Source organism: Ammodytes marinus (genome assembly GCF_949987685.1).
Source record: "Ammodytes marinus genome assembly, chromosome: 5".
In the NCBI taxonomy this organism is placed as follows: Eukaryota; Metazoa; Chordata; class Actinopteri; order Uranoscopiformes; family Ammodytidae; genus Ammodytes; species Ammodytes marinus.
In genome coordinates this window covers 26,761,270-26,787,904 of record NC_137234.1, presented here as the reverse complement: position 1 = coordinate 26,787,904, position 26,635 = coordinate 26,761,270, and the positions used below count along the sequence as shown (strand labels likewise).

Sequence of the window (26,635 nt, the reverse complement as noted above, 5' to 3'; positions counted from 1 at the left end):
TGGTGCTCTTTTTCTTTTATGGGACATATTTCTCTGTAATATAATGAATGCATTTAAATGCAGTGAGAGGAACGAAGCAGAAGAACTCTGTTGTCCAGCTTTCTTTTTTTTCACAGACGAGGCTAATAGGCTATAGACTATACACAGTGCATGGGCAACTGAGGGCAGCCCTATGTCCAAATGTTGAATGATTGATGAACTGATTCAGTTATTAGGCTAACTATCTAGACCAGCACATTATTGTATTCCTTTTTTGTATGATAACTTACATTTGCATAATATGATGTTAATATCAAACACACACAAAAAAAAAATTAAATGCATTCATTATATTAGTGTCACTGATCAACCCACCAGGCCACATGCTCTGACACATTGTGACCTGTTCTCCAGGCGCTTTTAACTTTTTCTTTGGGGTGTTGAACTTAAAAATTCTCAGGAGAGACCTAGTTGGATTCGAACCAGTAACCACGAGGTTGCATGGCTCCATGGCTCCGAGAAGACCTTCCACGCCACCGAGACGGTTCACACATGTATCCTTTCTCTGGACGCTCTTATTTCTGTGCTTTGGCAGTGGGACTTTTTAAAAATGCCCAGATAAGGGTTTGAACACACAATCTCTGTGTCTCTAGGGCTCCCGCCAACAGACTGAGGTAGTTCTGGTTACTTTCAATTAAATATTTAGAAATTCATTACACATTAAGCTTGGCAAGTAATGTTTTAAACAATAAAGGGGTATATTATGGAAACAACTAGATTATTTATCAAAATGGCACACTGATTTCTTCACTTTTTGGTTGATATGAAATGTACCCCTTAATATAGAATGATCCGTGGCATTGCCATTCCTTTTGCCGTTGTTGTGACATAACTTCAGGTGTGCAGTGGATTGTAGGTCAGAATTGCCCCAAAAGCTTGCAGATTTCCACCCTATAAATGACTACAGGATGTAGTAAGGCATCTGTGTATTTTTAAGCATGCTGCATTTAACTACATGTATTGGGACATCCTTAATCTTTTTCTACCATACTAAATAGCAGGGGGGTGTGGGATTGGAACACAGCCAAAACCAGTAGTAGAGGAAGTACTCACATCTTTTTTCTCAAGTAAAAGTAGAAACACCACTCTACAAGTTCTTTACAACAACACATGTCATTACACAATTATCCAATATTAGAATGAGGCTCTTTTTTTAAATTGACAAGGACATAAGACTTATTTACAAAACACATCCAAGAATACATATACAGAAAGATCAAAATCTCATCTCCTCCTTCCCCATCCCTCAGTCTTATATGGCTCTACAGTGGATACGAACAGGTCTGTAGTTGGTTTTCATGTCACTCTACTTATAACTGAATAATGTAGCCACCATTTAAGTCAAATATTGTATTCGAGAGGTACATTTTGGACAAACAACATGTGAATAACATCCTGGTTGATATAAATTTAAGGCTCTTCATCTTGCCAGCAGACTTCATGTCAATGTAAATACAGAGGAGCACAATATGAACTTATGAATGTGACGAAGAGCAGATCTACTACAATACAACAAACTGCAGATGGATAATGTCAAGCGTGGCATCCAGGGCTGAGCTTATCACCATTATCTAAAATGAAAGTGACATGTTTGTTTATTGTATTTGAACCAGGTTTAGCACATTGGGGGTACAGTCCATACGTTCCTCTTAATTTTTTTGAAGGGGGGCCTTTCGATTGTTCAGGTGGGGGTCATTGTCCATGGTTACCATAGTGCACCATGGGCTCTTTAGGGAGAGTGCGTATCAGTGGCTCCTGGATCAGTGTGGGAGGAGGTGGCTTCAGATCCTTCCACTGATTTGCATGATGGCGATGGTGGTGCTCTGGCCGAAGATGAATGATCCACAGAGCAGTGTCACCACGCCCCAGCCTGTCAGCACCACTCTGGGGAGAGAGAACAGGGTCACAGGGGGACTAAACAACTCAAGCCAATATTGCAAGTGTTAAGTGTAAGAAAGTTTTTTGAGGTCTTGGAGCCGAAGGCAGCAGGGGAACAGAACTTTGAGTACAGAGGGCATTGCCAATTAGTATTTAATCTGCCTCTCGATGCCACCTTGTGTTCACACAGCGGGAAGACAATCAAGGTCCAGGGAATGCAGAGGGTAAGCAGCATGCCTGAAGAGAGGTCTAGTGAAGTGCCCATTACATATAAATGTTTTATTTTGTAAAACTCCTTGCTGCTATTCTCATTTTAGTAGCAGCTACTTTCAGCAGTTAACATATGGGAAGGTATTGTGCACAAAGTAGAACATTAAAAGTAGGAATGATGTCGTTGTCTGAATGTGTCTGCACAGAGAGACTGACTGGAAGGCGTCTCCCCAGACTCACCGTGACCGGTGGCAATTACTGTTTTACCGAGCAAGAAGTCATTTAAAATGTTAAAAATAAAACTGTGAAAGTTTTCTGTATGAGTGAACATAGTGATTAACAGCCCACTCAGGCAGTTCAACTTATTTGACTTCATCCGTTATTTTCTCTCTCTAGTATTTCTTTGGGTCATCAACCCCAGACGTATATTTACAATACATTTACATTTATATTAGTTTTTTTTCCCCCCTTACCTGGTCTTCCAGGACACGGGCTCAGACTGCATGGCAAACATCAGGCAGAGTCCTGTTCAAACACAGCAGGTGGTTAAAGCCCCTGCGACACAGTTTGATAGATAATGGGACTCTATTACCCAGGGGGCTTTGTACCTGGGAAGATGAAGATGAAGAATGCGCTGATGCCGCCGATGACACTGATGACCTTGCTGATGTCCGGTACGAAGGTGGCGATGAGCAGCGTCACAGTGATCCACAGCACGGTTAGCACGTAGCGGCTACGGTTCTCAAAGGCCACCGTCACCACGCCGTAACGCCGCCGCCGCCAGCTATGCAGGGGGTCCTGGATGACTGACCTGAGGGGGCAAGGAGAGGGGGCTGGGTTAAGGGTCAATCAGTGGGGGACTAAAGACAGACTTCATACAGGCAAAACATGGGTTAAAGGATTTTTTTTTTTTTTTTTTTTTTAGCTCTCTCTGGGGTTCAACACAAGATGACAGAAACAATTCATTTAACTGTGACGACGACTGTACGTGCATCTTTTGAAGAAGAAATGGGTAAAGGTTTCACCATCGCTAATTAGCTGGTAGCCTGCCTTGGCCGACAGAAGATTAAACTTTACAACGTCTGTCCTGTGTGCTTTTTGGGACTTGTTTATTTACCATTTTTATGCCCAAACCACTGCAGAGATGTGCTTGTCAGCATGGCGACAAAACGTCTGTTTATGAGTAAATGCATGAAGCTCAATTCAGTAACCCGAGGCTTCTTTTTTTAATGCAATGAAATTTGTCTTTTACATCATTCATTGGTGCGTCCACTTCACCTTAGCGCACATCGCGGTTGAATGGACTGGCTGAAGAAACCCAAGATATTGGCAGTGTAGGAATGTTTTATTTATATTGGACCAAGCAGAGTATCATACTGGCTGAACAGCCAACAGAGTAAGCAGTGTCTCCGCCATACACAGCGTCAAGTGTAGCGTATAACATTAGCGTCGCTAAAAGTGTTGCCTTTGGCTGCTCCCTCAGAGATACATAATCCACCAGTTGGTTCAATAAAATAGAATAATAGTAAAAAAGAGAATACACCCCCCCCCCCCCCCCCCCCCCCCTCGCCATGCCCCACTGGCTTTGGCGGGCAGTGGAAATTGAGTTATAGCATATTTATTAGTAGTATTCCAATGCCAGTTCAGAAAAGCCAACTAGTTTTCACAGTCTGTACGATGGTATTCAGTACAGCCCTAATAAAGTGACAGACCCTGCGTTCAAAATCACATACTTTTTCTTTTTACTACACTACATACTAAAGTATAGAACAGTTGTAGGGCCACGGGAGAGAAAAAAAAATCAGATAAGGAAGATTTTTTTTCATTATGTCGAGAAATGTCAAGAATAAAGACGAATACTCTATATTGCACTTGGAGTTAATGGGGCATCTATAGGTATTTTCAGCATACTACAATTGACGTGCATGTATTGGGACATCCTATATCTTTTTCTGGCATACTAAATAGTAGGGAAGTATGGGGATTGGAACGCAGGGAGAGTGTGGTTTCCCTGACCTGCCCAGCAGTAGGATGATGGGATAGATGGTGATGATGGAGATTCCAAACAGCAGCCTGGCAATGAGCATCAGCATGTCGTCACCGGTGTAAGACATCAGAATGTCTGCCTTCACGTCCTTCCCAAACGTCAGGTACCCATAAACCCCTGCAACAGAGAGAAGAAGGATGGCATTTCCTCATCCATTGAGGACATATACACCCTGCGTTCCAATTCACATACCTTTTCTTTTTACTATACTACATACTAAAGTACAGAAGAGTTTTAGGGCCACAGGAGAGAAGAAAAAAAATCAAATAAGGAAGATTTTTTTACCATTATGTTAAGAAATGTCAAGAATAAAGAGGAATACTCCAAAATGCTATTGGAGCTAGTTAAGTGGGGCATCTAGGTATTTTGGCATACTGCAATAGATTTGCATGTATTGGGACATCTTAAATCTTTTTCTGGCATACTAAATAGTATGGAAGTATGGGTATTGGAACGCAGGGATGGTGCATATCTGAGGCCAGGGGCATTTTTAACTTAAAGATATCTTCATGAAACATTGCCATTTGATTACTTAAAGTATTAAGTACAAGTATTTGTTGTCTTAAAAAAACGGAAATGTTTGAATAAATATACAAATGTGGCAATATCTACAACCCCAATTCCGAAAAAGTTTTGTGAAACGTATACACACTGCCCGGCCAACTAAAAAGCAACCCAATGATTTCACCCCTCTGAAACAGAGTTACATCTTTTCCAAAACCACAGCGTATGTCTTCTGACATGGTTGTTTAAGAAATAAGAAGCTATACACTGTATCAGTTAGGGTTAAATAACTTGTTGCAAACTGAACCATATTAATCACTACAGTTTTTGACCGATGGAGGGCTCTTGCCTATTTGCTTAGTAAAATCCAGGTGGTGACTTTGTTTTGGGCCGGGCAGTGTGATCAATGTGATCATTTATTTAACCATTTAATTGTTTTTCGTAAAATATATGTTTATTCTTAATTTGATACCAGCAACACATTTCAAAAACGTTGGGACAGGGGCATCAAAAGATTGGGAAAGCTGTAGAATTAAAAAAAAACATTTAACCTTACTCGCATAAACATGTTAACTGGTAACAGGTGATATTATCATGAATGGATATAAAGGGGCATCCCGTAATAATGGGGTGAGGCTCACCACTTTGTGAAGAACTGCTGAGGGAAGGAGTCCAACAGTTTAAAAACAACTTTCCTGCAAAGAATTGAAGGATTTCACTATATACTATGGGAGTGCACATTTACACTTGTAACCGCTTAGTAAATCATAACCGTTTAGAACACTTCAGAAAACCATTGTCGGTATACACAGTTTGTCGCTACATCCAAAATTGCAAGATAAGACTACCATGCACAGTGAAAGCCATTTATCGACAACATCCACAAATGCTGCAGACTTCTCTGGGCCTGGGCTCATCTGAGATGGACTGACACAAAGTAGAACAGTGTGCTGTGCTCTGACGAGTCTACATTTCAAATCGTTTTTGTAAATCATGGACGTTGTGTCCTCCGGGCTCCAGAGGAAAAGGACCATCCAGATTGTTACAAGCATAAAATTGAAAATCCAGCATTTGTGATGGTATGGAGGTGGGTTAGTGCCCATGGCATGGGTATTTTGCACATCTGTGAAGGCACCATTAATGTAAAAGTACATACAGGTTTTGGAGCAACATGCTGCCATCCAGACAACCTCTCTTTCAGAGACGTCCCTTCTTATTTATGCAGGACAATACCGAGCCACATTCTGCAAATCTTAATACAGCTTGGCTTCCTAGGAATGGAGTGCGGATACTAGACTGGACTGTCTGCAGTCTATACCTGTCTCCCCATTGAAAAAATGCAGTGCATTATGAAGCACAAGATATCACAGTGGAGCCTCTGAAGTTGTATTTCAAGCAAGAATGGGAAATCATTTTGCTATCAAAATGTCAATTAATGTCCTCAGTTCCCAAACGCTTACTCAGTGTTGTTAAAAGAAAGGGTGATGTAACACAGCGGTAAACATGCCCCTGTCCCAACTTTTTTGAAATGTGTTGCAGGCACAACATTTAAAATGTGTGTATTTACAAATCAACAATACAGTTTAAACAAATACATATGATGTGTTAGAACTGTTTTATATTGAATACACGTCGAATAGGATTAGGAAATTATTACATTCTGTTGTATTCACAATTTACATAACGTCCCGACTTTTTTTTCTGAATTCGGGTTGTCACTTAAAGGTTCAGTAAGCGGAATGGTCAGTTTAGCTAACTTCCTGTCACTGACTGCAGCTAGCAGTCCCCTCCCTCGTCCCCACATCACCACATTAATGCACTGCGGTCTTCAAGCAGCGAGTTATCTAGCTATCTTATCTATCTAGTTATCTTAAGTGTGATAAAACATGATAAAAACCATCAAAACAGACATTGGGAAGGATTTGTACCTGATCCGCCATTGTAGGCACATAAACATTCACCCATCTGTCGCTCTGCACGTGCACCGGCAGTGAGACGGGTGCCGGTTTGTAGCGTTCTCTCTTGTGATTGGATATCAGTTTCGGGATCCCCGAAAAGTTTATTTGAGATTACATGCAGAGCGGGTGACTGATAGATCGGCTTTATGAAACACGCACACTATGAAAGTGATCACTGTATGAATAAAGAGCGATTTTACACTTATATTAACATAAATAAATCACTTACTTCACCTTTAAGTATGCATACCATTGTGTGTCTTTTTTTTTTAAATCTATAAAATGCTGTTCATCCTTTTAGAACTTTAGAAGTTGCGTGCCCCAAAGTATGCTCCCTCACTTCACCTTGCAACTCAAGTAGCCGTCAGGGGGGGAAGTGGTCCAATCCCTAAAATGTCTCCTCTCATACTATTCGTAGAGAATTGTAAAAGAGGAAAAAGTAAGAACTGAAATGGAAGCTTGCTAAATGAATATGTGTCACCAATTGTTTTACATATAACAAATAAAAAGAACTACAGAACAAACTCTTCTGTAATCAAACAACTCCTACCGATGCATTGAAGAAGTATGGTGTGTTATTACAATGGATGGGTATGAGAAAGCTGGTCCTGACCTGTGAGGGAGTAGATGACCAGGCAGAACATCATGGAGATGACAGAGATGAGGACCCAGTGAGAGAGCTTCTGGTTCTCCATGCTGCTGTAGATGGCAATGGACGCCTCGTGGCACTGGAACGACAAGGAAACTTTGGTTCACATTCACACCAGGTATAGGTAGGATGGCCTAGAGGAAAGGGGGGCAGACCAGTAACCATGAGGTCACTGGTTCCATCCCCGGCACCGGACAGGGTGCCGGGGATGGCACTACTAGTTTTACAGTTAGCTGTAAAACTAGTAGTGGCTGCTGTTAGATCTACGGTGCCCACCATCTCTACCATTGCGTCCTTGAGCAAGACACTTTACCCCCAAACTGCTCCAGGGGCGCTGTGCTATGGCTGACCCTGCGCTCTGACCCCCCCCCCCCCTCCCCCCGAAGTGTGGTAACTTGAGAGGGGATATGCGGAAAGACAAATTTCAATGTAACCATTGACTAATTAAGTAACTTGACTTAGTGCGGTTGAAACAAACCCTGGGATTCCACATTAAAATAGACTCTGGCTGTTACAATATGCGCTGATGAAAAACAATCTGCGGATGCTCCACGATGTAGGCTAAGGCTGTGGTAGAATAATGACATAACCATCTGACCAACAATTGAAGATCATTACCGTGCATGGGACCTTTGTTTACAATGTATAATCCAGTTTTGTCTTTGTAAAACACAAAACCAAACTATGTGAAAAACGATTGTATCCAACTCACATCTGCACAAAGGAAGAGGTGTATTAGATGTGAACACGAGCCGAGAAATAACTATCCGTGCATTCCAAATCACATACTATTTCTTTTTACTACACTACATACTAAAGTACAAAAGAGTTTTAGGGCCACAGGAGAGAAAAAAATATCAGATAATGAAGATTTCTTTTTTCATTTTGTTGAGAAATGTCAAGAATAAAGACGAATACTCCATAATGCTATTGGAGTTAGTGGGGCATTTGTGTATTTTCAGCATACTAAGATTGACGTGCATGTATTGGGACATCCTAAATCTTTTTCCGGCATACTAAATAGTATGAAAGTATGGGTATTGGAACGCAGGGTAAATGTGCAATCGATGCAGAGAACAGATCTTTACATTCCGACTGATCGCTACAGCAGCTGGCTTCATGCACTAGCTGCCTTCTAATCTAGGTAGAGGGTTATCTGTTGTTTATTTTAAGACTAAATACAGATTTGCTGAAAAAGGGGGCTAGTTGGTGGGGACAGATTGTGTGCCTCTCTCTGTGCCAACCTTGGATGTTTCTCATCTGCGAGGAGCTCAAGGCATATGGTGAGGATCCTAAAGGTCTTATTATGTCTGATCCTACAGCCTGGGAGGTGTTACATTAAAGCTATGTGAGCAGCACAGTGGGGCCAGTTAAACCAATCTCAGAGGTCAGGGTATACACTCTCTTGTCCCCATTTGATCCCTTGATTCCTGTGTCCTGACGTCCCTTCCTCCACTCCTCTGAGGATCTAATCAACTCTCTTTTCACCCGTTTGCAGTTCAATCACTCACGTTGAGAGAGTGTGTCTGTGTGTGTGTGTGTGTGTGTGTGTGTGTGTCCTTGCGCATCAAGCTTTTCCACGTCCTTTTATTACATCTCGCCTGCCTCCCTCAGGGGGGGTTACCTTGGCAACTTGTGAAGTAACCTACAGTGTGCGTCTAAGCTTTAGATGGACACAATGATCTTCCCCCCCCCCCCTATACTCTAGCCCTGCTATTAAATGTGAAAAGTTGGACTGTGCTGAGCCCCCCCGTCAAGCACACAGCAGCTCCAGGCTGTGCCAGGTCTGCTGCCCTTTACACTGAAACACACTCCTGGAGGTACAAGGAACTTTACCCTGCGTTCACATACTCTTTCTTTTTTCTAGTCTACATAGCCTACTAGATCTGATGATAAAACTAATCTAGTTAGGATGCAGTATGCTACACTAGGGATGGCCATTTAGATTTTTTTCTTTAACCGGTAAACCACAAGAATTAACGGTTATTAACCGGTTAACCGTTAAGATTTAATGTAGCCTATTCATAGTGAAATACATGCAACATTATAGCAGGGCTCCCGACCTTTTTTTGTTCCAAGGACCTGCATATTAATTTAAAAACAATTCAGGGAACAGTAGCCAATTTAAATGCCTACATTCTGACATTCACACGGCACCTTTGTCTGTTGTGAGAAGAGGTCTAGTATGCGAATGTAGGAGCAGAAAGTGAAATAAGTGACTGAAAAGGGACATTTACACACACACACAGGCTTAGGGGATGGGTAGCCTACCAAAACCCGGTGCTAAGTAGTGCTGAGCACGGGGCAACATTTTGAAAGACCGTAGTATTGATAAGCTCCGACGTTATCATTACTGCATAACGGTACCTTTCGCTTTTGTTTATGACAGATTTTCGCTATTCATCCTCGCACACAAGCATGGCAGACCTCTCTGTAGGGGGCGGGCACTCACTGCCTGTCTGTCACTCTCTCACACTCACTGAGACGGTGATAGATGCAGAACAGCATCCACCTCAAGAAGGCTAATGCTAGTGCTATATTAAGATAGCGGGAGCCCACACTGTTAATTAAATTATACAAACACATGGCACGGGAGTGTTGTGACCATAAGTTGTGACTGGGAGCGTACCATGGACCTATTATAAAGTTGAGAGTAGCCTACACGACTCTTTTCATTCTTTACCGACAGTTGGCATTCTTATATCCGGTTTAGCGATATCAATATAAGAGTCCGGATTTCAGAGAAATTAAGATGATTTAATTTTTTTAAATCATCTTAGCTCAAGCTCAAGCTCATCTCAGCTCAAGCTGCTGCCCCCGCGACCCGATTTCGGATAAGCGGTTGAAGATGTATGTATAATTTTTTTTAACCATTTAACCTTTAGTATTAACCGGTTAAATATCTTTTTAAGGGTTAACCAGTTAACCATGGACATCCCTAATTGGGACATACTTAAATACATTAATATCTTTTGACAAGTTTAGACATTATTTGTAATCTGCCCCACATAAACTGTAACTGTTTTGGCTAAGCAATGTTCTTCTTCTCCCATTTTCAGAATGTTTTAATTGTTTTTTTCTCTCCTTGTAAACGGTTGTGTTTTTGTATTTGTATTGTATATTTGTAAAACTCGACGTCATTGTAAAAGAGGGTCACCCCTCAATTGATCTTTCGAGGTTAAATAAAGGAAAATGAAAAAAAAATAAATTAATAACTTTTACTTATTTATTTCATCATAACATCGCCCCTTGATCTTGCCTCTTGCTTTTATATCCGTCGCATCCCCGTTTGTTTTCATATGGAGGCACGGTCGATGTGACGTCACTTCACGTGCGCACTGGATTATGGGTCAGAATCGCCCAAATAGGACGCTGTTTTCAACACTAACAATCTTGGCCGGATGTAGTAGACATCCGGGTACTTCTTACCATCCTAAATCTGGCCACAAGAATCGGGACATCCTAAATCTTCTTTCTACCATACTATATAGTAGAAAGTATGCGGTTCGGAACGCAGGGTTAGTGTTAGCAGAATAATCTCAAGACTCCAATGTCACCGCTTCTCATATTGTGGGCCATTTCTTCTGGAGAAAGTAGCTCCGGTAGAAAACTGTCCAGTGAGGTTGAGATTCTTTAGCAGAGTAGAGCCATAACGGCCCCCACACACATCCTGCGTCTACCTCTGGAGCGCGTCGTGTTACCTTACTGCTGCCTCTCTCGGACTTTTCTCGGACACACATGCAACGTCTCAGCAGCTGCTGCTGCAGCGCTGCTTCTAAAAGCCCTATCTTTTTACATAGAGTTTTCATAGATAATTAGGGGGCCAAGCCCGAGTAGGGCTGGGACCGCGTTTTGCAGAGCAACGCGGTTCCCAAGCCCTGCGGGGCAGGGAACCCTATTGTTTTTGTTGGGCCTTTTATTATTATTCTTTGGACTTACGTAAAACTGGTGCTGCAGCCCAAACCGTAAAGGGTTGGGACATGCCACTTGCAGGGCTTATCCAGGTCCATTCCTGGTACGCAGACAAAAAAATTCAGACATGCCGGCCACTAGGTGGCGCTACAACAAAGGAAAAGGCGTTTTGGGCTATAACTTCCGCACCGAAAGTCCGACAGTCAAAAACTTTATATCCTCAGATGCCCACAAGTCAGCTGCATCTTTTGAGATAGGCCACGCCCATTTGCGTATATATATATTTTTCGCTATATCGCAAAAACTGTGTCAGTTACCAAAACATACTCCTCCTACAGTTCTCGCCCGATTTGGACGAAACCAAAAGCATTATGCTCTACTGACTACCACAAGCAAAAGTTGGTCAAATAATCTTTCTACGACCATCGGAAGACCAAACGGTAGCGCTTTAAAGATTTGCGAAAATCCCTTAAAAAAAAAAAAAAAAGGGATTTTCTTGAAACTCAAGGGAGACTATCATGGGGCATACCTGAGTCTATGGCAAAAATATGGGCAAGAAATTCCTATGTGGGCCGGACTTATTAAAAAAAATAGTTTTTAAATTTTTTTGCCTGTTTTCGCCATTTTCTAAGTCTTTCGGCGGGAAAATGGGAAAATTCAAAAAAGTGTCTTTACAATGGAGAGGATGACAATTTGATTTTGCTATAACTCCCCAACCGAACATCGCACATTCAAAAACTTGACATCCACTTGTTTGGTACATTGAGCTGCATCTTTCTATCTAACGTAGTTTTGCGAATGTCATCCATAGGGGGCGCCAAAACCACAAAAAGCAAAGAAAACGCGTTTGGGGCTATAACTCCCACACCGAACATCGCACATTCAAAAACTTTACATCTCCGGATTCCGTGAAGCGAGGGGCCGGCGCCGCGGACGACGGCGCCCGATCCCGAGTCGCGTGGGAGGCTTGGCCCCCGTTCACAACTGCTTGCAGTTCTAGTTAGGGGGCCAAGCCCGAGAAGGGCTGGGACCGCGTTTTGCAGAGCAACGCGGTTCCCAAGCCCTGCGGGGCAGGGAACCCTATTGTTTTTGTAAGGATTATTCTTTATTCTTTATTCTTTATTCTTATTCTTCCATGCGTAAAAGTGGTGCTGCAGCCCAAACCGTAAAGGGTTGGGACATGCCACTTGCATGGCTTATCCAGGTCCATGGTACGTACGCAGAGGAAAAAATTCAGACATCCCGGCCACTAGGTGGCGCTACAACAAAGGAAAAGGCGTTTTGGGCTATAACTTCCGCACCGAAAGTCCGACAGTCAAAAACTTTATATCCACAGATGCACACAAGTTAGATGCATCTTTTGAGATAGGCCACGCCCATTTGCGTATATATACATTTTTCGCTATATCGCAAAAACTGTGTCAGTCACCAAAACATACTCCTCCTACAGTTTTCGCCCGATTTATACGAAACCAAAAACATTATGCTCTACCAACTCCCACGAGCAAAAGTTGGTCAAATAATTTTTCTACGACCATCGGAAGACCAAACGGTAGCGCTTTAAAGATTTGCGAAAATCCGTAAAAAAAAAAAAAAAGAGGGATTTTCTTGAAACTCAAGGGAGACTATCATGGGGCATACCTGAGTCTATAAAAAAAATATGGGCAAGAAATTCCTATGTATGCCGGACTTATTAAAAAAAAGAGTTTTTCAATTTTTTGGCCTTTTTTCGCCATTTCCTAAGTCTTTCGGCGGGAAAATGGGAAAATTCAAAAAAGTCTCTTTACAATGGAGAGGTTCACAATTTCATTTTGCTCATAACTCCCCAACCAAACATCGCACATTGAAAAATGTAACATCCACTTGTTCGGTACATTGAGCTGCATCTTTCTATCAAACACAGTTTTGCGAATGTCATCCATAGGGGGCACCAAAACCACAAAAAGCAAAGAAAACGCGTTTGGGCCTATAACTCCCACACCGAACATCGCACATTCAAAAACTTTACATCCCCGGATTCCGTGAAGCGAGGGGCCGGCGCCGCGGACGACGACGCCCGATCCCGAGTCGCGTGGGAGGCTTGGCCCCCGTTCACAACTGCTTGCAGTTCTAGTTCCCATTAAAAATGAAGTTCTTTCATGTCATCTATGATGCATATGATTTATATTGAGTCTGGACAGTAATCCGTGCGCCCCATTGCCATTTTTTTTTATTTTTTTTTGCCATATTTTCGCTTGTTGGAAGTTTTATTTTGAAGGGGACACACCAGGAAATGGTGAAACTACAGCGAAAGCTGCCAGTATGAAGTCAATGCGACTCTCAGCAGAGTATTTCAAAAATCACTTTACTGATTTATACGGGAGAGAGAGGGGGGGGGGGTGTGGTCGGGGAAGAAGAAGGCCGTAGACACAGATAGAGCAACGGAAAACGGTTGCGCTCATCATGATCTTTTTTATTTCTTCACTATATTGGATCTCTATATGTGTCATTTATCCAAAAATGAAATGCCAGAACTAATTGAAAATTAGGTTTTAAATCCCTCGGATTTTGATTGCACAATTAAATCGTGAAATAAAGGGATTATTCGCGTATACGACTGAGGGATGTTTTATTTTGAAATAAACACACCGGGTAAACGTGTAACTAGAGTGAATGCTGCTGGTATGACTGTCAGCAGAGTATTTCTCTATCAGTTAAAGCACAGAGACGCGAGAGAGACGCGCTGCTCTCAGAAAAAAATAGGCGAGCCTCCTGAGGTGAAGGGGAGCGTCGCTGCAGACGTGCCTCCGACGCGCCTCAGCAGTGCGTCTGAGGTTGGATGTGTGCTCGCTCTACGTTGATTTCACAGTCTGTGACAAAAAGTCAGACGCAGACGCGAGGTAGACGCGCAGTAGAGGTAGGATGTGTGTGGGGGCCGTAAGCCATCCTCACATTTTGATACACAGCTTTAGCGCTTTACCTCCTTTGTTTTTTCTGTACGAGATGCAATGTGCAAAAAGCTTGTTGTTGAACTTTGATCAGGCAGTCGCAATGAATGTTCTGTTCCAAAATGGATATAATCCCTTTTTCAATACCAGCACCGTAAATCCATAAACACTGGGTTTCACTGTGTGCCCGGCATTCTTGGCAGTGGTCAAATGGTCAGACAGAGAGACCAGCCAAGCAGAGAGAGACTTATTTAATAAGGTCAGAGGAAAATCAATAGGGGCTTGTTTCTGAGTGTTACTGTATATACTGTATTATCAGTATCAATATGTGCTAAGGTGAAATAGAAGCCTTCACATGCAGCTTCTGGTTGGGGTTGTTTGAGCCTGTGTCATGATCCAACTTTCTCATGCAATGTCTAATGATATTTCTTGGGGGGCCATTTTCAAATAGTAATAAGAGATACAAACATAGATTCAAAGCCAGAATGCTGCAGTTGTACGGTAGCATCATAATACTCGACGTCATTGAAAATGAGGGTCACCCCTCAATTGGTCTCTCGAGGATAAATAAAAGTTAAATGAAAAATGAAATTAAATAATCACTCTCATTCCAGACACCCCTTTAGTTCCACGCAATATTTCTTCATCTATCTCCATCGGTGTTCGTGTGACAAGAGGTAGTGCAGCACTATGGACGCCTTTTGAAGGACTGTCAAATCTTACAATTCGTTTTCCATACGTTTCTGGTGTAATGAACTATAAAAAGGAGCACAATGTTTCTAAAGAGTGGCGTAGCTGTTGAATTTTTTAAAATGCAATTTCTCATCGGTTTTAAAAATCACACATCAAATTCCTGCCAGGCTGGATAGCCTGAGTGTGAGAGAAATGCATTACTACTTGGCGAGTAATGACTTTTTAATGTGGTCACATGAATGCATGGCTTGATATCGCATGGTAAAACTGAACAGCTCTCGACTCCTTGAAGCATGCATACATACATACATAAATCCCTCACACTCACAGCTGCACAGTGGAGTGGCCTTAAGCCTTACCACACCATGTTGTTCCAAGCACATGTTAAACCAGCTCTCGAGGGGTCCTGCATGCATTTTTTAATTGTCGCACTCACTTGGAAACCGAAACAGATGGTCGGGATGACGCTGAACATGGAAGCCCAGGAACTGATGCTGCACACAAAGACAGGGAAGAGACATGGGGGTCATTTTCTGCAGTTCACAAACAGCCATGAGAAAAGAAGAAATAAGCTATGTAAAAGGAAAAAAAGGCCCCCGCCCCCTGCCATTCATAATGTCATGGCATTTAAGAGGCGCTTCTCCATAGAGTTCATCCGTCAATCACAGGCCCACAGCTGAGAAGAGCAGGCCGGTGTAATATCAGAACTAATGCTGCAAACAGTGACACAGAGAGGAGAAGGCACGGAGATTTGATAAATGTTATTGGTCCTGGTGATTCAAAAGCAGATTTATAAGAGAAGTCTTACAGCAAATCATATGTTCTGGGATCAAGCTCACAACGGAAGCTTGCTCTGGTCATTAGATAGATTTATTACATAGAAAAAGAACACAAAATGACTTCCAAATAGTACCAGGCGTACTCCAATGGCGGTACTCGTACAGGTTGGCAGGAGGGCATTATAGCTAGCAAAGGGTTTAACAACAAGTAGCTTAGCCGTCTCCCCCCACCGCTACCAGTCTTCATGTTAAGCTAAATATGAGAGAGGTAAGGACACCATGTTCATTGAACTCATTGCAAGAAAGCAAATAAGTGCATTTGCAAAAATGTCATAAAATAAATGCTGCTATCTTGAGGACGACCAATCCTGATGCAACCAATCCATAACATCTACATCTAGACTCATTTTGAGTTTACTAGTTATTGACTACTGAAAATAAAAAGATTGTTTGGAGCCCTGGATATAATTATTTGAGACCCCCCCAGCCCCCATTCCACACACAAACCCAGACATATAAAAACACACATACCCATCGGTGTAGATGGGGCTGATGCGAACCAGAACAGTAGGCGTGGTGTGGTATTTGACAATGATGGCGACTGTCAGGTAGGTGGCAGCCAGGGTGCCTAGAACACTGAGAGGACAGAAACAAAGCTGCTGGTTCAGATTGAGAATCAGACAAACACTGGGAAATGTAGTTCTAAGAGCAATGAATGAGCACAGGGGCGGCCATGCTGTGTTCTGTGAAAATGTATAAACTAAGAAAAGACAAAAATAAAACCTCTTAAGGCCCGCACTACAGTTAACCTCAGACATTGCAGTGATCATTACATGCTACAGTAATAGTTGAAGAAAAGCAGCATCATACTGACCATAGGGCAAGATGGATATTTGTATATGAATCCTCAAGCCAATAGTGCGTAACTTTTTCATATAAATGAATGAATGAAGGTTACATTCAAGCCATTGCCAAATGAGTTGACAAAGTTGATTGAGCCAACAGCTCCACATAACTTTCCCTTTATTACAAACTGGTGTCGCCCCCCCCCCCCCCCCCCCCCAAAAAAAAAAGCTGGCGCAGGAGCTCAAGAAGCGCCCACAAATTGTTTCAGTTGTTGATTCTAATGCTAAGAAAAAAAAATTGGTACGTACAGCAGAAGGTGTAAAATCCATGCGTGATCACTGAAGGCTTTACCTCGCGTAGCTGCACCGACTGTTGTTGTAATTACTCAGAAATCGACATGAGGAGGGGGGGCAGAAGTTACGCACTATAATAATATATATACTATATAATGAGCTTAAAGCCAGTGTGTAAACAGACAATTTGGCACCAAAACATACTCCAACATAGTTAGCATCATAGCATAATTGCCTAAATCATATTTACTCTACTTCTACTCTACATCTACTTTTCGTTTGCCTAACAGCATAATTGCCTAAGTCATATTTTAAGGGTTATAAAGTAGGGTAAAGTAGATGTAGAGTAGAGTACATGTAGAATAGAGTAGATGTAGAATACTGTAGAGTAAAAATTATTTAGGCAATTATGCTATGAAGCTTACAACATGTGAGCCAGACATGTCCTGACCTGATGTATTTCTGGATGCTGATCTCTTTGGGGATGGACAGTGGGAGGATGAGCAGGAAGCAGAGCAGCACCAGGGCAAAGCGCTGGTCTGTGTAGAAGTGATACGGCATCTCTGAGTCAGGCAGACCAGTCACCAGCTCATACAGGGTGCCGCACACTGACAACACACACACACACACACACACACACACACACACACACACACACACACACACACACACACACACACACACACACACACACACACACACACACACACACACACACACACACACACACACACACACACACACACACACACACACACACACACACACACACACACACACACACACACACACACACACACACACATACACTACGGTCAATTTCTGCAATATGTGCCATGTGCAAGACATACAGAGCGGAATCCAAAATATGTTTCTCTCTGACCCACGGTGCAAAAAGGATAACAGACAAGTAATATACAACAAATACATTCTAAATAGTGCCAAAAGTAAAGCCAAACCAAACGGTATAGAAAACTAAATAAATTGAAATGTAAAATATGAAGAACTCATGACAGGCACATAAGTAAACATTTGTTTACAAAGGCTAAGACTTGATGCAAACTATCTGGGGGGGAAAAAAAGGAACATTTAGAAGACGGAACGTTAAAGGCCTACTTCACTAGTGGGAATATGAAGGTGTATTGAACTCCGAGATCCTATGTAGTATATGTGACATGATCACAACTGTGCAAAATGTAGGGTTAGACAGTGAGACCATAAAAACACTCTTTCTTCCTTTTCTCAGGCTAGGATGAACAGATTTCTAAAATGTTTGCACACAGGCCTTTAATAATGCTAGGGGAATACAATTGTTTATAGAAGTAAAACTCAATACTTGGTGGTGTGGGCATTTTTCTGCACACTCTAATAATGGCAAAACTCACACTTCTCCAGCTGGTCATCCACGATCACCAGGAAGGCCACGGAGATCATGAAGAGGTTGAAGACGAAGCAGATCTCACACAGCTGGCCGATGGCGGGCCCACACACCTCCTTCACCACGCCCTGGTAGGTGCACTGACCACTGATGGAGGATGAGTAGCCCAGGATGATCAGACCACTGACCAGGAACACCAAGGAGACCTGGGGGGGGTGGGGGGAGAGACACACATGAACCACTGTAGACACTGGACACCACAGGACTTCAAGACACTTGCCCTGCGTTCCTATTACCATACTTTCATGCTATTTAGTATGCCAGAAAAAGATTTAGGACGTCCCCAATACATGCACGCCAATTGTAGTATGCTGAAAATACATAAATGCCCCACTAACTCCAATAGCATTTTGGAGTATTCGTCTTTATTCTTGACATGTCTCGACATAATGAAAGAAAAAAAATCCGTATCCGATTTTTTTTTCTCTCCTGTGGCTGTAAAACTCTCTGGTAGTAGGATGGCCTAGAGGAAAGTGGGGGCCAACTAGTAACCACAAGGTCGCTGCATGGTTTGATCCCCGGCACCGGACAGGAGGGTGTAATTTGTAAAACAAGTGGTGGCTGGTATTACATCTACGGTGCCCACCATCTCTAGCATTGTGTCCTTAAGCAAGGCACAAACTGCTCCAGGGGCACAGTAATGCCTGACCCTGCGCTCTGACCCCCTTCCGAAGTGTTGAGAGGGGAAAGAAACTTAAACTTATTAAGTCCAAAGCACGCAGCACTCGAACAAGATTTTAGACCACTTCATGCTTCTGTCTGCTGACAAGCTCCATGTTGATTCTCTTTTTTCAGCAAGACTTGGCCACCTGCTCACACATTGCCAAAACCACTATAACTGGTTTGCTGACCATGGTATTACTGTGCTAGATGGCATTACTGTGCTTGATTAACCCACATCCTACCAACATATTTTAAATACATGGACTACCAATAAGCCCAATATGAAATGATAAACCTGTCATTATTCAAACCCCCAACACTTAGTTTTACGTGTCTTTTAGTAGAAAAGTAGAGTGGTACATTGGTGTCAGTATGACCCCCATATCAAAATAAAATACTTAATTAATGGAAATTAAAATGTTCAATTGGTTGATAATTTAAATGTTGACATAGAACTATTAACTAACGGTATAGGCAGTTATAGCCAACGATGGGGTTCCTGCTATATGCTCAGTTCATACTGGCATGTGACAGAAGGAGCAAGTAGTTAGTCTCCTTATAAATGACTGACCGAGTCAATACACACAAACACACACTATTTGTATTTTTTTTATCACTAATTAAACGATGACATGAAGCCATTAGGGGAGTCATGAAGAATTGGAATGATGAAATACAGCTCCGGATTTTTCTTAAATCTTCATCTACATAACTTATTGAAAATTCTCTTGATTACAAAACATGTCTTGGAATTTGGTAGAAAATGTTGGCAGTAGTTTATATTATAAAACCAAAAGGTTCATTCTACTCAAACATATGCCCTATAAATAGTAAAACGAGAGACACTGAACATTTGGAGTGGTATCTTCATTTTTTCCGGGGGCTGTATAGCACAATGTGAGATATACCAAACAAATGACCTGTGGGATAATGGGTAGGTATTGTAAAGAGATATTAAAGCCTTATTATGTCCAAAAAACACAGGACAATAGAGGAAGAAAGTCACAAAGAAGCAAATCCAGTGAAGTGAATAGTTTTCAGAACAGAACAGCAACAGATAAATGAATTGAAACCCCTCTGTTTGAACAGCTAGGTCATTTATTCCAAAAAGACTCAAGTGCTAGTTGGAAACGAGGACAGCCAGTGCAGAAAGCGACAACAGGAGAATAAAAAGGGAATGATTTATACATTTCTATCCAACTCTTGGACAGTGATAACTGTTAAGAGTTATACGGAGAGAAGTAAACATGGGAGTGCAAAAACAAAATGGGGTTCAACTTCAATCCAAATTTAGAATGCACTAGTTACGCAGTTTTAGCAGATAATCATTAATCCACATGGGAGACGGCCCAAAAAAGAGAGAGAGAGAAAAAAGTAGCCTATGTTGGGTATGAGAACCTTTTTACACCTGACGTGACACACAGACAGTACAGACAAGTTTAGACCTTAATAAAACCATTTCCAGAATGCCCACCAGCTCCACGGCGATTGCGCTGCGGATGCCCCCTGCTCTCTCGAAGGCCCAGGGGAAGTTGAGGAGCCCGGCGCCCAGGGCGGACTTGAGCATGATGAAGATGGCCCCCATGGAGCCGAGCCGGGGCCCCGAAGACACGTCCAGCGGGGGCCTGGACTTGGAACCATATTTGGAGCCATGTTTGGCTGAGGCTGAAGCCAGCAGGCTGATGCTCTCTCTGGCTAACTCCTCCATGCTTCAACCGGCGGGGAAACTCACAGGTTGGACAGTCACACACTGAAGGACGCACGCGTGCGCTCACAGCATGCTACATATTATACGCCCACGCTGAGCAAGGTGAGCCGGGTGCAGCGAGGAGGGAGGGAGGGGTGAGCCTGGATCTGGATGGGAGGCTGCTGCTGCTGTTGCTTTCAGGCGCTGTTCGGAAACTGTGCCGCCCCCTTCAGAGACCCCACATTGGAGTCTGTTTTGCTACTTTTTAATGACATTTAATACACAATTGCAATAGAAGAAGTGCCACAAGTACGTGCATTGGAGTGCAGTCGGCTACCATTATGACAAAGTTTGAACGAACATGCTTCAACCTTACCATGACTTAAAGGAAACTCTGCTGCATTTCATATTGCACGATTCTGATTGAGGATACTTCGCCTACTGATGGAAAAACGTGTTCTTCAATTCAAAGTTGTTAAAGAGAGAATAACAAGAGAAAAGTATCTATTTCAAGCTTATATTTTAAAAGCTGTAGTTTTATTAAAGTAAATTGACTAGGCAGGATAATTGCATGATCATGTACATGGATTCATGTCTGGTCAGAAGAACTTCCCAGACAAGAATGCGAACTTATCATTATACAAAAGTTATTATAGGAAATATGCATCTATCTGATCGGTCCATATTTGTTGCAGTGTGATCCGTGGACGAGAGGCTGGCTCATGTTTTTGGTCCAGTGTCCTGTTCTACAACTGCTACTTTAGTTGTAGCCAGCATCATGAGATGGTCATGTTTTATCTGACCTTCTCTTGTGAAAAGGTTACTTCTATAAGTTCGTTACTGAGAAGATTTTTTTAATTCTCCCAAGGCCAATATTTTCCCACATATCTTATGTTAAGCTGTGACTGTCAGACATTGAAGTAACTGATTATATATATTTGCTTGAATGTAATTATAATGGTTATTTATTATTATTATATAAAAGCAAAGGTTAATATTACAAAATAGATTTCCCTTACACTACTTCAAACAGTAGATACAGTGCAACATAAGGGGACTCCCTGGTTCCCAAACAACAAAACATTATGATATCATGATACAAAAATAATAACAATTTGGTATAATTTGTCAAATCACTTGATATTCTAATTTATATATTTTATATTGTGCATTATTCGCTATATAATATAGTAGCCTATGTTTATTGTTATGCACCATCAGACCACGGCAAATTCCTTATGAGAATACAATATGAAACCTAATGTCCAAATAAAAATCTGCTGTCTTTATGGCAGGTAACACTTAACCTAAGCCAGGCTACTTTCACACCAGCAGTGAATAAACAGGACAGGACACATTTTTACAAAATTACACACAATCTATGACAGCAACAAATCTATATATTGACACCAAACCACACAATATATAGGCCTATACAACTGCCCCAGTCATTTGCAACTGTCTAAGCAGAATGCAGACCTACCTGGGTGTGCTTAACAAAAATAAGTGTACCCTCATTAGCCAGTGTAATGGCTCCTAAAAAATGTTTTTTTTTTGCTGTGTCAAATTAGGCTTGGTATGTGGGAGACTGAGGCTAGGTGTGCTAGGTTCACTGTCAAATCTGGTGTTTTCAATAGGGAGAAGAACATGTGGGGAGCATGGAAGGGAAAGTTACAGGGATGGAGTAAGAAAGGTACAATAAGTGAGAAGCTAAGAAGAGAGAGAATACATGGGGACATAAAGTGGAGGAGGATGGGGATGGGGAGAGGTATGAAAGGGCGGAGCGGGGGGGACACAAGAGGTCGTCTGTATAGGGGCCAGAAAGTCACGTGCAGTCAAGTCAGGAAAAGTCAGACATAAGAGGATTTTACAGAGCGGAGACAAGGTGTTTTTTTTCTCACATGCATAAAAGATCAAATCAACCACTGATGCCTTCTTTATGTTGGGTGAAACTGTTTTATTATTATTATTATTATTATTATTATTATTATTATTATTATTATTATTATTATTATTATTATTATTATTGTTGTTGTTGTTGTTGTTGTTATATATTTTATATACTATCTATGGGTGAAACCAGTCAGATTACACTACAGGCTGTGGTAAAAAAAAACTCCCAATTCACAAAAGATTAAGGATGTTGGTGTATTAACACTGACCGCCCCCCCCCCCCCCCCCCCCCCAGCGAAACATACAGGATGGACATGAAGTGGATTGTGAGAATGGAAACTGTTGTTCTGTTTTCATACACCATCCCTCCCCTCTAAAAAGCTTTTTATCATACTTTTCTTTTGAAACAAAACAAAGCATGCTTGTCCATGTGAAATGCTCATCGTTGTGCAGCTTGTTTCAGACTGGATATAGAAGTTAACATTAAGCAATCAGACCTATTTCAATAGTCCACAAGTGTCCAGTGGTAAATTGCACATTTCATGCACACAACTGATTTGGTCGACACGAAAGCCAAAAAACACTTTGAGTTCTCCCAAACAAATACAAGCGAAGGTCTCTTTATTTCACTCGTGAAATTGGGATCCTGACGTAATTTCATGGAGGAAAAAGGGCAAAGCAGCAAGTCAAATCAATTTCCTGCAGTACAGGCATCAGTATACAGGTTATATGCTGATTTGCATGTGTAACCTTTCTGTTCATGATTTAAAGTGACAGTGAGGTAAATATGGTTCTCCTTTCACTGCTTAGGTGTTGCAGGGCTTGCAAAGTGTTGTCAAGTGGATAAAAAATTAACAGGTTTTTACCAGTGAATGTCAAATTGAAGACCTAAGTAACAGTTCTACACTAAAATTAAATAAATAATAGTGTTTAATTGGAGATGCTTGGGGATGGCAGTGGCACCGTTGTTTGGTTAGTCCACCACTTTGGTCCACACTGAAATATAATCTGGACAATTATGGCACTCTCGTTGATGACCAAATACCTGCAAAACCAAAGACACCATTATTATCATCACCGTCGTTGTGTTTAGTGCTTGTTAGCATGCTAACATTAGCCTTTAGCTGAATAAAAACTAATTGAAAAGCTATACTGTAAGTGGCTGCACGATTTCAATCAAGTGAAACAAACCAAATGGTGTATTTTTTCCTAAATGTTTTGAATGTTGCCATCTGCTCTTTGGGGGGCCAGAGTATTTCGCTAGTCTGTACTGCTTTTCCTGCTCACACAACATCATTGGCTGCTTTCTAACTGATTGGAAGGCATATCTTTCACATGACTCAAATGATGTTACTTGATTATATCGTCATTTTTCACAGTTGGGGTTTGGTAGGATTTCAAGTCATTTCAAGCTAAAAGGCTCAAGCCAAAGTCAAGTCAAGAATCTTATGTGTCATAGTAAACTTTCGTCCTTTTTCATTTTGTCAAGTCTTAAGTTATTCGATATGTGACTTGAGTCTGACTTGAGTCCATGGCCTGTAATGTCCAGATCCATACAGTAGATGAATGGATGTGCAGGAGGACTGATGGAAGCAGTAGAGAAGGACATGTGAACAGGTGTGACAGGAGAGTAGATGTAAGCTCACACAGACGTCACTGGATAGGGCAGACGGTGTGAGGTACAGGCTGGTAGAGGGTGGGGGGGTTGAGGGGTTGAGCACAGAGCCGCCACGGTGTCTCTTCCTACTGCCCGTCCAGGATGCCAGCACGGCGACCTGATTGGCCCGAAAGGAAGTCTTGGCATCTTGGGAACCGTGGAGGGAGAGAGGGCATGTGACCTCCACTCACCACCAGCTTTTCCCAAATCTTGTTAGCACAGCTAGCTGGCTCCGGGGTCATTTCCCCACTTTCCCAAGGTTCCAGGGGAGATTAGTTCTTCGGTGGAGGCCGTCATGACAGATTCACAGGCTGATCTGGCCTATTAGTCCTGGATAAGACCCCAGAGCACACCGACGCACATCACCTCTGATGAAATCAACCCTGCATCACTGAATTCAGCCCACAAACCAATACTCCAACCACGAGGGAGGTGGAATAAGTCCATTAAATATGTAGCTATTCCAAGAAAATGCTTTTATTCCCTCTCAAAGGGTTGACTGGGAGACAGACAAGATGTATTAAGGTAAGTAGGCTAAGTAAGTAAGTAAGCTTTATTTATAGAGCGCCCTTCACAGACCAGGGTCACAATGCGCTTCAAAAGCGCTTTTACATATCTTAACACATTCATACACCGATGGCAGTATGCAAGGCGCTTTCTGAACCATTGGGAGCAATTTGGGGTTCAGTGTGTCTTGCCCAGGGACACTTCGACATGTGGCGGGTAGGCGGGGAATCGAACCTCCGACCCTGCACTCCAGAGTAGTGGTAACCAGCAGAATGACAGGGTAATAGTATATCTCACAAGTTTAAAGGTGTAGTCAGCGATTCTGGAGAACGCTAGTTTTCAAACTCCCTTTTTCTTGAAATAAGTGAATATCTCCTCACGATCCGCTACCTGTCCATTCTGCATGTAAGAAAAAAAAAGTACCAGCGTCAATGCACAGCCTAGGTGCTTTCAACTGGTATGTAAACGAAGGAGCCCACTGTAGCTTGCGACATGCCCGTTTAAAGAGCCTAGGCTGTGTATTTATACTGGATTTTTTTTTTTGTTGCGCACACAGTACGCAGGCCTAGAAGGGGGTCGTGAGGAGATATTCACTTATTTTGACAAAAAGTGATAATGATAACAGGCATTCGGATCGCTGACTCCACCTTTAACCTCCACATATCCGTTTAGCCTCTACCAGTGGCGTTTCCAGGACATTTTGACTGGGGTGGCCAAGGTGGGCCACAGAGTAGAGTGGGGTGGCCATCGCACACCTGAATGAATAGCATGTGATATGCTGTAGAACCAATTCAAAGATGATTTATAATCCAAAATCATGTTAGTATCCATTGTAATGTTTGCCTGAAAACTAAACCCCTGAAGGGAGGTCTGGGGGCATCCCCCCACAGAAGATTGTTTGTGTTTTTAACATGTAATCTAAGCATTCTGGTGCATTCTGGCAAAGAGAATAAAGAAAAAAGTCAACATTTATTTCAGTTCAGATGAATAGTAAAATTAGCAAGACAACATAACTTGCAAGCAGCCAGATGCCTAACAACTGGACAGAGGGACGGATGACCACTAGCTTTTGACCAAATATCTTGCTAAAAAAAATTAACCTTTATTTATGAAATTCTGCCCTTACTAAGAACATGTTACACTTGCTAATTACAAACTTTTATTTTATTATTCAGATTTCAAAAATCTGCTGGGGCACGTGCCCATACACGTGCATTGGTGGCACGCGTGTCACAAGCACACTTATGCTGTTTTCAAGACCTTTGCAGACCAGAGACAAGTTCTAGTGGCCACAGTCCTACCATTAATTTAGTACTTGAAAATTGCAAACTGATCACAGTGGATTGGAGTTTGTGTGTGATGAACGTGGCAACTACCTATCAAAAAAAAGTTAAGAAAGAAAAAAAGAAATACATATCATCTCTGAACTAGGCTACATATCAGGAAAAAAAATAAAAAAACTCCGAACTGGGGGGGGGGGGGGGGGGGGGGGGGGGCACTGGGGTGGACAGTGATCACTAGAATCGCCACTGGCCTCTATCATGTTTGTTAAAGCTGTAGCTATCCTGTTTTTGCCCCTGGAAAAGTATAAAAAGCCTAATCATCTGAATGATTCTGCACAGATGACCCTCATTTGGCAGGCACAATTTCTGTACACTGAAAAAGCTCCAGGTTGTTTCATATTTATGCTATAACCACAGAAGTAATTGATTTTTCTATTTTTCTGGTGTTGGGGGATGTGTCCACACTCACAGGTATCGACTTGACTCACTGCAACTATTGGGTTAACATAGATTTCCACATTCTCCACGGGGGCGGGGGGGGGGGGGGGGGGGGGGGAATAACTGATGCCTGGAGGATAAGAACAACATAAGCAGTGGTATGTGATGGAGCTGCTTTATATGAATCAGAAAGGAATAACTCAACTGTCATTTATTGCGTGGGCCTTTTCTCTCTTCCTGTAGTTGTCATTTCTAAAAAAAAAAAAACATTTACCTGGGGGACCCCCCCTGTCTGTATGACAAACATCTGTACTTTAACAGACAGATGAAGCCA

At 42.1% G+C, this 26,635-nt stretch overlaps 1 protein-coding gene across 1 annotated transcript; it reads right to left on the bottom strand.

The window, feature by feature from the left end:
• Nucleotides 1-1,820: 1,820 nt before the first annotated feature.
• On the bottom strand, nucleotides 1,821-20,544 carry slc38a8a (solute carrier family 38 member 8a; the record flags this gene model as incomplete). Its single annotated transcript, XM_080027390.1, has 10 exons — nucleotides 1,821-1,923; nucleotides 2,601-2,652; nucleotides 2,736-2,938; nucleotides 4,144-4,291; nucleotides 7,250-7,364; nucleotides 15,254-15,311; nucleotides 16,128-16,232; nucleotides 17,187-17,343; nucleotides 18,121-18,319; nucleotides 20,311-20,544. The coding sequence occupies 10 exons, from the start codon at nucleotides 20,542-20,544 to the stop codon at nucleotides 1,821-1,823; spliced, it is 1,374 nt and encodes a 457-aa protein (XP_079883516.1).
• Nucleotides 20,545-26,635: the final 6,091 nt, after the last annotated feature.